This window comes from Gigantopelta aegis, chromosome 6 (genome assembly GCF_016097555.1).
Source record: "Gigantopelta aegis isolate Gae_Host chromosome 6, Gae_host_genome, whole genome shotgun sequence".
NCBI classification, from domain to species: Eukaryota; Metazoa; Mollusca; class Gastropoda; order Neomphalida; family Peltospiridae; genus Gigantopelta; species Gigantopelta aegis.
The window spans coordinates 87,119,299-87,133,847 of NC_054704.1; the positions used below are offsets into that span (position 1 = coordinate 87,119,299).

A 14,549-nucleotide genomic window follows, 5' to 3' on the forward strand; every position below is an offset into this window, starting at 1 on the left:
GCAATGGTATGTGCTTTCCTGTCTGTGGGAAAGTGCATATAAAAGATCCCTTACTGCTAATGAGAAAATGCAGCGGGTTTCCTCTGATAAGTATGTGTCAAAATTACCAAATGTTCGACATCCAACAGTCGATGATTTCATTTCATTTCAACTTATTTTCGTGCTTAAATCCAATTAAGGTTCAAGCACACTGTGCTGGGCACACATCTCAGCAATCTGGGCTGTCTGTCCAGGACAGTGGGTTAATTGTTAGATGGTTAGTGGTTAGTGAGAGAGAAGAGGGTGTAATGGCCTTACACCTACCCATTGAGCCCTTAAGAACTCACTTTGGGTTGGAGCCGGTACCGGGCTACGAACCCTGTACCTACCAGCCTGTAGTCCTGTATGTTTACCTCTCGTGCAGTATTCTGTTGAGGACTTCCACTGGAGGAGCCTCCACTTCCACACAGCACTTCCACTCTCGGAGAGGATTACTGTCCACCGGCTTCTTGTAAAATATCTCAATCCCGTTGATAGTCAGTGATAAAACCCAGCCTCGGTTTCTATCATGAGCTTCCTGTAAAGCAGAAACACTGTCATTCAGGAAACGAGAGACAAAATAAACATCTATAATGCTACAACAATACAAGATGAGCTTTATTTTTATAAAAACACCTAGTGTATGTCTTGTTCAAAAGAAAATGATCATGGTTTGTAATCCATAGAATAAAGTCACACATGTCTGGAGCACTGGTTGGGATGGAGGAAAAAACACAATCCACTGACGGTAATTGAACCTGCAGGCACTCGTCACTAAGCTACATCCTGCCTCCATTAAAATTAAAAATTAAAAAGAGTACAGAAGTGGAAGTAAAAAATCACCAAACTTTTAATACCCAAGGGTGGGAATTGGTGAACTATAAAAAAAAGAGGAAATCTAGAGAGGTCCAGGAAATTCTTGAAATCCTAGGTTAAAATCTGTGCCATGTGACACATTTTGGAGGAAAGGTCGATTAAAATGCGAGGAAACGCAATGTTCCATGAGAAGAAAACAGCTGATCCGAGGAGAATTCCCACCCCTGAATACCATGTTACAAAGTAATTGTAAAAAAATAGATCCCTATACTTAGCTGAATGAATCTGGGAATGATGCCAGTTTCTGTTTTTAATTAAATTGGACACTTAATTTAATAATGTAAAATTGTTGTGGACACTGTTAAAAGTTAAAATGCCTGTCGTTGAGAGATCCATCATCTGGTTGGACAAGATGGTTACCTTGAGTAAAGTCTGGATGCATTCTTCACCAAACGACTTGAAATCTGGACCATCTTGATTTGGAACCCGGTAAAACTCTTCGAAAGGGGTTGGTTCTGCTCCTTCGATGTAGGACAAAGGCAACTTGGAAAACAGCCAGGATGGAATCTGTTCAACATAGCAGAAAACAGGGGTTTTAACATAAGAGAATATAGGGTATTCAGTACTTATAGATTTGCTCTCTTTAAATGATGTGACAAAATAAAATGGTTCGGATAATACAATGTGAAAAAAATAGCTATTTGTCTTTAGCACAGGACAAGCAAAAATTGTGTCTATATTTTCAATAATATATTTTCAATAATTACTATAACAATTGAAGTATCCAAGGGAATAATCTGTGATGTCATCTTTTGGTCATTTCAGATAGTTGCATTTTAAAGTTAACAACTCTGCAGTTGTGGAATGTAATTTATACCTAAGCACACATGATTTACCAACAATCCTTAATGACCTACCATAATTATAGGTTTTCATTTTACTGACATACATGACATTTATAATATTCTACTATTAACTCTTTGTTTCGACATCATAGGTTATTCCCTTGGACCATTCAGTTGTAATCTGTGAACTGCAATGGCTAAATCCAGTACTGACCATAAATATCTTCTTGCACTCGGTGATCATGAATGTAAGGCACTCATGGGCAGCCTTCTGCTCCAGCAGTTCCCGCGCCTCGGGGATGCCGAGGTTTTTACGATTCCTCTTGGGACTCGATATTGAGTTGTTTCTCAAACCTCCCATGTTAAACAGTGATGGGGCGAAACACACAGCCAGGTTACTGGCAGTCATCTACAACAATATACAGTATTAAGTTATTTATAGATAGAGATGAAAGGTCATTAAAGGTATGGGAATGATTTAAGGAGGGTTTTTTTTTTTATCAGTGAACAAGGTTGATTGGAATATATCCAATTATCAGAGTGAAATGACCAAAAAAAGAAGAAAACTAATATTTAGAACCTTTCTTTGTGTTGTTCTAATTGGTGATTAGCATTAACCTATTTGGAGAAATTTTATGATTTAAATATTTAACCATTTCACCCTTACGATTTTTCATTGCTTCCACATTTTTGTTGAGCTTGTCTAGTCAAAACTTGTTCCAGGGTAAAAAAAAAGCCACAAATATATATTTATGTAATAGTGGGTTTAATGTAATTTTAAACAATTTAAAAATTCCGTTGTTATAATTAAAATTTGTAAAAACATACGTTCAATGTTGTTTAATTTTATATTTTTGACAGGGACAAAAAGCCACAAATATACATTTATGTAATAGTGGGATTAATGTAATTTTTTTAATTTTATATTTTTTTCCGTTGTTATAATTAAATTTTTTAAAAACATATGTTCAATGTTGTTTAATTTTATATTTTTGATAGGGACATCAGACATAGGGCAGTTCTATAGTTAAGAGTTCCGCGTTTGGAATAAGCCTGATACTAACCTGATGTTCAGCGGAGTGCTGCGACACATCACTGAGGAAGAGCAGCAGAGACTGAAGTGTCTCACGGTTCTCATCCGGCAATAACACGATGGTCGCCTGGATCGCCTCCAGTCGCAGGCTGCTAGGTACATCTGCAACATTACATTCTCAATTACAATCATTACACAAGTAGTAAAGACATGGAATATTTGTTCAGCAGGGCTTCTAGATTATGGTAGCCCCACTCCCATGGCTAGTGATATTCAATGTTGGGCTAGTAAATAACTACTATTGCCATGCCCGATGGCTAGTGATATTCAATGTTGGGCTAGTAAATAACTACTATTGCCATGCCCGATGGCTAGTGATATTCAATGTTGGGCTAGTAAATAACTACTATTGCCATGCCCGATGGCTAGTGATATTCAATGTTGGGCTAGTAAATAACTACTATTGCCACTCCCATGGCTAGTGATATTCAATGTTGGGCTAGTAAATAACTACTATTGCCATGCCCGATGGCTAGTGATATTCAATGTTGGGCTAGTAAATAACTACTATTGCCATGCCCAATGGCTAGTGATATTCAATGTTGGGCTAGTAAATAACTACTATTGCCATGCCCGATGGCTAGTGATATTCAATGTTGGGCTAGTAAATAACTACTATTGCCATGCCCGATGGCTAGTGATATTCAATGTTGGGCTAGTAAATAACTACTATTGCCATGCCCGATGGCTAGTGATATTAACTGTTGGGCTAGTAAATAACTACTATTGCCACGCCCGATGGCTAGTGATATTCATTGTTGGGCTAGTAAATAACTACTATTGCCATGCCCGATGGCTAGTAAAAACAAAAAGGGTCAAATATTGCAGTTAAATCTATTTTGTAAATATGAATATCCTGCCCCCAACACCCAATGTCTATCTCCCTCTTTAGGTGACATATTTGATTATTATTATTATTTAGTAAAATTGTATTAACTAAAGTAAATTAGGGCTGGTGAATTTTTATTCTTGGCTAGTACATTTTTATAATCACCGATCCCATGGCTAGTGCCCTGTTCAGCAATACCTCAGCCAGTTTTAAACTATGGCAGCTTGGTGTCTAATACTGGGTTATTTTGATACCGGGTTGGGAGAACGAGAGGAAACCCACTGCCAAAAATGCATCAAGTGGCAGTCCTCCTACAGACAAGGCATGTGATAGAGATTCAGAGAAAAGATCACAATTTTATCAATATAGTTGTGATTATGGAAAATAGTTTTGTAATGCACTTTCCAAAACACAGGACAGACACACCAGCAATAACAACTTTTATAAAAACACAACATGGCTAGTAACAGCTTTGAGCATGTTGACACTTGTCGAGATAAGTCTTGGGAATGTTGGTCATCCTGCAGACAATGCATCTAACAGTGATTTATAGTAGTGTATTGTCACAGCTTTGCCAAAATATCTTTTGGACTCTGCATTGTGCAGAGATATGAACTTGAATATGTTAATGGTTTCGAAACTGCCATTCTGCTTTACATCTACAGTGAAATATTCTGGTATATAGCTGAACTTAATAAAAAATATATTTAATGGAAAGTAAGTCCATATGTATGATAATAATTCATAAACCAGATATACTAGAAAGCAAAAGCAACTCGGAGATGACCCAGTAACCAGTGACTTACGAGTAAAGATAGTGATGAAAGTTTCTGACAGTTTGTTTGTTAGCAGACACTCGGGCAGCTCACGGAAGAACTGCTTCAGAAGATCAGCAACGTCATATGCCTGAAGCTCCTCGAAATCCACCTCTTCTGAACGAGACAAACACAAAACAGGAAAATTACAATTAGTCACATGTCGTCAAGAAAACACAAGTTTCCACTTCAACATATTATGACAAGATTTATTAATGCAAAATCACCAACACAAGTAGTTTTTTAATCTTTGTGTTATCACTATTCTGGGGCATAGCCAGAGAGGAAAACACACCGAGGCAAACTCAGACCTGTAAAATAAATATCAGTGTCAAGGGAAAAATAAAATAAATGTGGGGAAATTCCTGATGAGGCAAGTGCCTTATCTGCCTCATGCTGACTACGCCATTGCTATTGGATTCCATTCTGTCTGACAAAATCTGGTAAACTTTACAGGATTCTATAAAGTACAAGTTACTGAAAGCATTGGAGTTTCTGGGTACTACTAAAATCTTTAATTCTTGAAAAAATGTAACGTTTTTCCTCCTTGATCAGTGAACCCATTTGCTGTATCTGGAGTTCACACAGGGACGATGTGTATTTTATTGTAATGACATCATCTCCATTCACAAGAATTAACAAAAAACTTCTTTCTTTCTTTCTTTTTTTAAATAATAAAGAAATATGTCTTTCTTGTTTCCAGTCCTTGTTAACTTTCTCTTCCAGACATTCTGTCAAAACTCACCTGGGCAAGCTTCAAGGTCGTTCCTAAGTTTCTGGATTCTCGACCGGACGCCAGATTTGCGAAAGATTCCCAGGGCGTCGTTTGCAGTCTTGCGCAGGTATCGCATGGCATACAGGATACACTGCGGTAAAGCCTGACCAGTTCTCTGCAGCATCACGTGAAGCGGAACCCCAAAGACGTTCTTCTCCGTGAAGTCGGGCGACTTGTTCCGCTTCATGAAGCGCGGCATCGACCAGTTCCAGCCCGTCCGGTTGGTAGGTGAGTATTTCTCCATGACAGCCGTCAGCTTGAGGAGGGAGAGTTTGCGCAGCACCATCAGCTGACGGACGGACAAACTGTCCACCTGGAGATCTCGACTGTTCAGACTGGGGCGGTGACATTTCTGGAAACTGTGCCAGCGAATTCGCTTACGTTTTCGGTCACTGAAAAAATATGTAAAGCAATGTTTGATTAAATTGACTGAAACATAGTTTATTACATATACTATATAAAAGGATGTCACAAGTTATTCAACTTACGATGTCCTCTCCTAATATATAAACAATTTGTATTTAGTGATACAACCTTAAAAGTCACACAAAAAGAAAGAAAGCAATGTTTTATTTAACGACGCACTCAATACATTTTTATTGACAGTTATATGGCGTCAGATATATGGTTAAGGACCACACAGATATTGAGAGAGGAAACCCGCCGTCGCCACTTCATGGGCTACTCTTTTCGATTAGCAGCAATGGATCTTTTACATGCACCATCCCACAGACAGGGTAGTACACGGCCTTTGATATACCAGTCGTGGTGCACTGGCTGGAACAAGAAATAGCCCAATGGGCCCACCGACGGAGATCGATCCCACACCAACCGTGTGCATCGAGCGAGTGCTGTACCACTGGGCTATGTCCCGCCCCTTAAAAGTCACAAAGTTCACTTTATAAAATGGGGCTCTTGTAATGTGAAAACTGTTTTATAAAAGATTACCTAGACGTTCTGGTCAGTGATGACCCGACCCCCGAGTCCCGTCTCTCCCTCTTCTCCGTATTATCCGCGTGTTCCAGTGAGTCATCAGGTGACAGTTCTTCTCCCGGAATGTCCTGATCGCTCGACCGTGACGACATGTGACTGCTCTCATCGTTCTCCAGCTCCATCTCCGCATCCAGGGGCAACGTCTCATCAACCGAGACATTCTGGGATACGTTCAGACTAGGAAACAAATTTTCTCTTTTTGATATAGCTGAAATAATAAGAAAAATAATGAAATCCATTCTGTGTAAAAAAAAAAAAGAGACTGAAGCATATTACAAAATAATATTTAAAAAATAATAATAATAATTTTATTTCGTATTTTTAAAGTCACAAAGGACTCAACCTTATTTCATTTATCAGAATTAAATAATTATAATTTGATATATTTTCATTCACCCAATCATCACTGAATAAATAATATTCTTCAATCCTCCAGATGGCTAACCAAGATGTAAAAGCAATTGTCTATGACTCAGATTTTAACTGAACAAAATACTTGACAGACTGAGTCTCCAACAAAACAGTAATAATCAATATGTACATAAACAATGAAGAATGTACTGAATAAATAATAATTATGAAACTTTATATTAAATTAATAACAGAATTTTCAATTTTAAACATATACAAAATAAGTTAAAGAATAAAATGAGTGAACTAATGGATGCAATTCTACAACTCAATTTTAAAAGATACATACATGTCTACGACATGGGATGTATCGAATGAAACAGTGGCAAACCAGATAGGGCAACTTTGCATTTTTTTGTTTTGCCATCAACAAACCCATTTCTATATTAGAACATAACAGCAAGAAAGAAGGACAACACTTGCCATCTGTACCATGATAAAATCTGACCCCTCAATAAACAAATGGATCCAATTCTATAACTCATTACATCTAATTTACAAAGCCTATTTATGACTTACATGCATGTAACTACATGTATTTCCAATGCTTATAAACCTGCGTTAAAGAAAAACAGGCTTCGTAAATTCAGCCCATTAATTTTTGTGTAGTTTGAAACTGGTCAAAAGACGTGTACATACCACTTTCGTCCGACTTGCCATTGATAGTTTCATTTAATCCATTGATGTTCTCAAACAGCTGGTGAAGAATGGCATCCAGTTCTTGTTGGGCCGCAGCCAGTTCCTCGTCCGTTGACGAAATCTTTGAAACCGCCGTCGACTTCGCCTGATCGACACTTGCCGATCTCTCTCTTAAAATTCTATTCTGATCACTGTTTAAAGACAGTTTGACATTTGGCGATCTTTCTCTCAATATTTTGCTCTGATCAATGCGAGACTGTTCTCTCGAATCCATCGTGGGACTGACGATCGACGACAGTTCACTGACCGTGCTAAACTGACTCACATTTGAAGAAGTGTCACTACACTGACTCGTGTTCATCACATCACTAGAGTTCAGACGGTCACTACATTTCGACTGGGAACTGGTGTTCAGGGTATTCTTACCCTGCGCATGGTCTCTGCCCTGCGACGGGTGATCTCCAATGTTATCATACATACTCAACCGAATGGATTTCTTACCCGACTTTGGACTGACGGGCAGTGGCATGAGTTCGTCGGATCGCTCACCACGTAAACTGAAACTGCCCGTCCTGTAGTTAATGCTGTGTCCATCCCCTGTGTCTATGTAACCATTCTGAAGACGTTTGGGGAAGCTGCCTGGCTTGTGGTCTTGAGGTAGAAAGAAGATCTCCATCAGGTTCATATCACTATTGTTTCTACGCACCGTGTCCTGGAGGTACGAGTCTGCCGTTCTGAAGCTCTGCAGCAGTTCTGAGTGTGCCGTGTAGTACTCACTCAGCGACGAGTCATTTAACCGACACTTTGGCCGACTCTCATGAACACACTGGGAATTATTTAACACCTGTTCCTTCGGGGAAATGGGGGAACTGGGGGAAATGGGGGAACTGGGGGAAATGGGTGACACAGGAGAAACTGTGGTAGTAGGGGACACGGGGGACATTTCGTCTGAGAAAGAAGAACTACCCTTCTCACTCTTGTCATCATCACCACCAATAGAAGGATGCGAAACTTCTGATGTTGGACTGATGTCCACACAATTCATATGCTGAATCTTTGCCTGCATGTCTGCCTTATCAGCAACTACTGGCCCACTGATCTCAACAATGTTTTTGGAAAACTTTTTATTCCTCTTCGATTTGAAACTCTCAACTTTCCTCAGCAAGTTTTTAGCACTTTTGATCCTGTCGCTGGCGGCCCTCCTGAGCCGTGGGCTGACGATGAAGGTCGATTCAGAAGGTGTGGAAGTCTTTCTCTCGAGGGTTGAGTAGCCAAGGTGTGGCATCTTGCTGTCGAGAACCGGACTGTCGTCGGCCGGACTGCTCGAGTCCTGGTCCGTGAGGAGGCTGTCGTGACTCGAACTCGACTTCACTGTCACGTGACTCTCATCAAGATCCAAGTCCTTCCTCGACCAGCGCTGGATATTCTGTTGGAACTCCCACCGACTGCTCAGAGCACAAAAATCATCATAATCAGTATCATCATTCTGGAAAAACAATATCCACATATTTTAATGTTTGTATTTCACTTTGTAAACAGCAAAAGCATGAAGAAAAATTCACAAAAGCTATTATCAGTTTGAAATAGAACCAGTATTTAGAAAGCAGTTCAAATATTAACTTGTGTACAGAATGTTGCATATTAATTCCAGCAAGCAACAATTTGTCGTTGGCGAGACAAAAGGATTTAGTTAAAGTTGTGTGGATGATTCACTGTTCGTGCTGCAACATTCCAGCAAACTCGTGGAATCAATACCGCAATAATAAAGCGATGACATTTTGTCTGGATTGGGCTTTGATCACATGCAGATCCTGGCAGATGCTCAATCTTACAACCAATCAATAGACTCGTTATCTTCTTAATTAACAGCAATTTTCAGTCTGAATCATTGTTTTAACTGTAACCAGCCAAAAAATAATCAATAAATAATTAATTTTGGCAATACACCTCTTAAAAGAAAAAGAAAAAACCCAACCAAACATAGTTTTATGGAAAACAATATATTTAAAAAGGAAAAACATACAATGAAAATGTTTTTTTTTTAATTTTAAGTAAAATATTGTATTGAATCAAATGGAAGAATGTGCACAGCTCACCACATATCCTTTAATAACAACACCATTAACAAAAACAATTACAAGGTTAAATAATTTTGTGTGTTAAAAAAAAGAAATATATAAAGCCAAAAAATCCAATATGTCATAATAGTAAAACTTATAATTTGAAGTGAAACATTTACACATAAGGGAAAAAACATATAAAGTCGATAAAAAATAAACAACTTACAAAAACAATCAATTATCATCTACAAACACTAATTTTCTATAATCTGAGGACTTATTTCAAACATAATATTATTATATTGTTGTCAATATACATAAACTTACAACAAACCAATCCCCAAACACCAATTAATGAATGAATTAATATTGATCCACCAACATACATTATTAATCCAAACAAATCCAAGCACTTGTCCATTTCCAAAAAGTGAACTAACCTAATGGTCCGTTCAAAAGAAATAGTCAAATCATGTAAGTGCCTACTGGCTAGTGGAATGCTCTGAAGATATGCCAAACACACTACAAACTATAGCCCATTCAAAGTGATAGTTGACTGCTAAAAGAGGCCTGACACTTGAAGTCCAATAAATGTGTTTACAACTCCCTCCCCGCTAGTCCACCCGATAGCTTTGAAGCCACAAGCAGGCCATACACACACACAAGTAAACTCAGCTCAAGGGTGGCCAATATTTGACTAATACTCCATGTGGAGGGCTGATAACACAGCGGTGAGACCACTAGCCCATGTGGTCCACTGTTTTAGTATGCCCAAGCCTGTTCTGTCAACAACTTTATCATTCTCTCTCTTCCCTTTTCTTTCAACAATAAATTATTTCATTTTTAATTTTTTAAACTATGTACACAGCTGAGTCAAAATCTGGAGTGGTCTAAATTAAATTTCTTTCTTTCTTTTTTTTTTCTTTCTTTTTTTAAAGTTGCTAATACACATTGGATATTTGTAAATAACTTAATAATCCCAACTGTCTTTCTAAAAAACAACAACTTTTTTTTAAACTACTAGATGGGTGAAACTTTCTGATTAACATTCATATCAATGCTGGTAATATCTGTTTATATAACAATGGTGTTATATAAGTGTCTTATCACTTCCATGTTACATATCCCTATTGATGTAAAATATATGCAATCCAAGCTCCTAACTGTATACTTATAAGCACGGAAGGACAATGTATGTCTGTACATGGGGGCAGGAGAGAGAGAGAGAGAGCAGGGACATAATGATAAAATGTGCAAGTCTTAAATAGAGGGAGGGGGTAAAAAAATACCATATTTTATGGATGGTTGCTATACTCTATATTCTCAATAACAAATTCAAAAATTTGTTTATATGGACTTCCCATTACATATGTAATATTAATATGTAAAATATTGTGTATGGTCTTTTTAAACTGGGTTTATGTAAAACAAAATGAATGAATACATATTTGAGGTGATGTCATAGTTGAGGAGAGAATGGCTGGTTGTATGGAAGGAAATGTTTTATTTAACGATGCACTCAACACATTTTATTTACAGTTGTATGGCACCATCCCACAGACAGGATAGTACATACCATGGCCTTTGTTATACCAGTTGTGGAGCTTCATTGCTTGGTTGTGAACTTACCGTCTTCCGAGGATGAGCATCTATTTTGAGAGCGGTACATCTGTTCAGCGTGTTGAGTCGCCTGTAACGAGATGTGGGTCACAGGTAAGTAAAGGTGTAATGCAATACACAATTATTTAGTCAGAGTTGCACGGAGGTGTACACACCTTTTGTCAACACAGAAATTCCTCAAATTCGTCAGGATTCCTCCTTTTTAAAAAAGAGGAAGAATGTGACACAGTGTTAATGGGATGGATGGTCAGGTCTGTAAGATGTTCTGTCATATTGTACCTGTGAGATAAAACAGTTATCTCGTACTTGTGAGGTAATTACAACAGTTATATATCTTCAGGTGTGCAGACAGAAGAATGTTACATAATTATATTTGGTGAATGCCATCTGTGGGAAAAGTGTATATAATTATATTTAAAAGACAGTTTTAAATCTTAAAGTTAAAGAGTGTTTTGTTTAATGACACCACTAGAGCTATTGGGTATTGGATGTCAAACACTTGGTAAATCGATCTAACACATTAGCTGAGAGGAAATGTGAAGCATTTTTTTCATTAGCAGGAATGGATATTTTTATAAGCACTTCCCTCAGAAAGGACAGAACATACCACAACCTTTAATATACGAGTCGGAGAACATGTCCACTGAGGGGGTTTGATCTTCTGTCCCAAGTACCTCAGGCGAGTACTCTACTGACTAAGCTCGATTCTGTCCCTGACACTTCTTTCTGTGTTTTGTTCATATTTCAAATATTTACTTAAAGGCTCGGACCCTACTAACTAGGCAGATTTATTTCAGTTATTACAGCTTTTTCAACATTAATTTACAGGTTTTACTTACCACTTCTTGCTTAAATTAGTTTTTTTATATACCCCTCCCTCTCATGTAACGTTTAATTTGTAATGCTAAGACAACTCCCACTCTAAAATTATAATGTAACACTTGTTAACAACATCCTCCATCATTTCTGTCACTGTTAATTAATTTGACCAACATTAATGGGATTTATGTTTAATTGTTTTCTGGTAACAAAATGCTAGATTTTTTTTTTAATCACCTTTTAAAGAACAACTTAGCTCTGACTGATTGCATTTTAAATTATGATTTATATATATATATATATATATATATATATATATAAATATATAAACATTATGTAACTCAAAAAATACAACCTCCCTTCCCCATAAAAGTTTGTAATACATCCCATAATGCCCTTCCAAGATCATTACATAATTGTTGAAATGCCCTCTATGCAAGCTAGTAAAAGATAAAAGCCATATAAATACTTTGCAACAGTTGAGGTCTGTGTATTTATAATAAAAAATAAGACCATAAGTGTTAAAAAAAACCCACATACCATCCAGTATTGTTTCAACAGGATGTAGATTAACATTTGTAGATAACCACATCACACCTGCGGGTCTTGTTACCTAATCGACTGGTGCTGGTGTGAATGTTTAATCTTTCGTTACCTAATTTGAGATTTCATCATTTGTTTGACAAACATTCACACACTTGCCAAAATGTATTTAAAGCAGAACAAAAACTTCAAAACAGGATTTATTCCTGGAGGAGCTTCTAAAACCAGCTCTCTTATCTGACCACATGTTAGCGTCACTGATCATAAAGTGTACATCTTCTAGAAAACATTGTAGACAGGCATATCAACTACAGCCAGTATTGTACATATCAGGTACAGCTGATATTGTACGCTATGATTCTATACACTGACAAATGTTTGTTCTCAAATAAATGTTTTTAATATATATCTGTGGTAATTAAACATGATTACTATAGCGAGTTTTCTTTGAAGACTGTGTGTCACAATTACCAAATGTATTACATCCAATAGCCATGATGTATAAATCAATGTGCTTTTGTGGTGCTGAAAAATGTAATGGGTTTCCTCTCTAAGACTATATGTCGAAATTACCAACTGTTTGACATCCAATAGCTGATGATTAATAAATCAATGTGCTCTAGAGGTGTCGTTAAACAAAACAAACTTTGTGGTGCTGTTAAAACTAAACAAATGTTTAACTATTAATAACATGAACAGTGTCTTCATAAACTAGTAAAATTTTGTAATCAACTAAAAACTAATTAATTTATCAAAATGTTAATTAATTTGTATTGTGAAATTGTATTAAGAGTGCAACATGAACTGATGTACTGAATAAAGAGGACCAAAATCTCACAAAACAAATAAAGAACCCATATTAGGAATCAATAGACTGTGATTAATAACACCATTCTAGGTACTGTATACACTAATAATTAAAACTGATCATCTACAAATAAATAATTATAGCTGGAAAATGAATTAACATGTAACATCTGCATGTATATTAATAATCAAAATTGTTTATTCTATAACTTGTAAACATATTAACTAATACCTGTATTAGTTCTTTATAAATAATATATATAAAATAAATATCATGATATATTATATTACAGTATACAGACTTACATGAGAGAATCAAGTAACCCGCAATCAAAGAAGAAACCCAAGTTGTGTAACTGAAGACAGATACTCTGTAGTGTAAGTTATATGTTAAAAACTGGAACACGACACTAATCACAGAGGACTATGTAACAAAAGGACCGCTACTCCCCGGATATCATATGTCAGCATGGAACTACACCTAGGTGTGTGTGTGTTTGTATTAAATGTCTTGTGATGGCTGACACACCAGACCTGAAGGACAGCAAGGAAAAGTAGAAAATCTTTTGTCTTATTGTCATTGAGGATCATGAGTTGATCATCAGATAGCCAGCGTGGATTACAGCCACCCACCAGGTCAGTTGATACAACAACCTGCAGCAAGGTGAAGGCCAAACAACAACAGATGTACTGACCATTCAAAGGAACTGTCTGCTCCGGTTAATTTACATCTGCTCGGGTTAATTTACGTAAACACAACACATCCTTGTATTACAATGACATCAAACACCACCATAATTAAACATACAAGTAAGGATCATTATATACATGTGCACATGTTGATATTATTAAACATACAAGTAAGGATTATTAAATACAGGCATTCATGTTGATACTGTAGTCAGGTATTTTGTAATTCCAACAGTGATTATTTTCATTATAAATCCACATGGCTGGTTTTAAGCATACTACTTAATTTGTCTGTACTCGACTGTCAAAATATCAACACAGACACATAATACTACATGTACAATATGTACAATACATATGTTTTTAAACATAAACAAATGTATATATTTCTCAAAACTAATAATTGAAAAATAACAAATTTGTATCAAGATTAAAAAACATTCAAAGCTAAATATTTAAAAATGTAAATGTAAATTTTTTAACTTCATTATTAAAGTAAATTTTAATTATTTTCACCGTGTCCAAAAATAAGCTGACAATGTGCAGAATGCATAACACATGTTCATGTATTTTTGGTAAAAAACGTTCATGTAATCTTGTTGTAGCATATTAATGAAAATGGACAACTTTATACTATTTTTTTCAAACAAGACTCCAATCCTATTCTGTACTGATTTTCATTGTCATTTTTAGGCACTACACTTGCATGGATGTATTAAAAATAACATTATATGTGCTAGCATCAACCTCCAACCCTACATGTACACAGGCTTCAA

General features: G+C 36.6%; 1 protein-coding gene across 3 annotated transcripts in view; it reads right to left on the minus strand.

Annotated features, from left to right (window-relative positions):
* The window catches only part of LOC121376384 (rho GTPase-activating protein 7-like), a 152,342-nt gene that overhangs the window by 5,983 nt on the left and 131,810 nt on the right, over positions 1-14,549 (minus strand). For all 3 annotated transcript variants that reach the window (XM_041504233.1, XM_041504234.1, XM_041504235.1), the window contains 9 exons: positions 10,924-10,984; positions 7,235-8,720; positions 6,140-6,392; positions 5,162-5,583; positions 4,408-4,533; positions 2,744-2,874; positions 1,894-2,088; positions 1,255-1,401; positions 393-556 (listed from right to left, as the gene is read on the minus strand). In XM_041504233.1, coding sequence (XP_041360167.1) covers positions 393-556; positions 1,255-1,401; positions 1,894-2,088; positions 2,744-2,874; positions 4,408-4,533; positions 5,162-5,583; positions 6,140-6,392; positions 7,235-8,720; positions 10,924-10,984 — 2,985 coding nt within the window. The remainder of the gene's footprint in view (positions 1-392; positions 557-1,254; positions 1,402-1,893; positions 2,089-2,743; positions 2,875-4,407; positions 4,534-5,161; positions 5,584-6,139; positions 6,393-7,234; positions 8,721-10,923; positions 10,985-14,549) is intronic.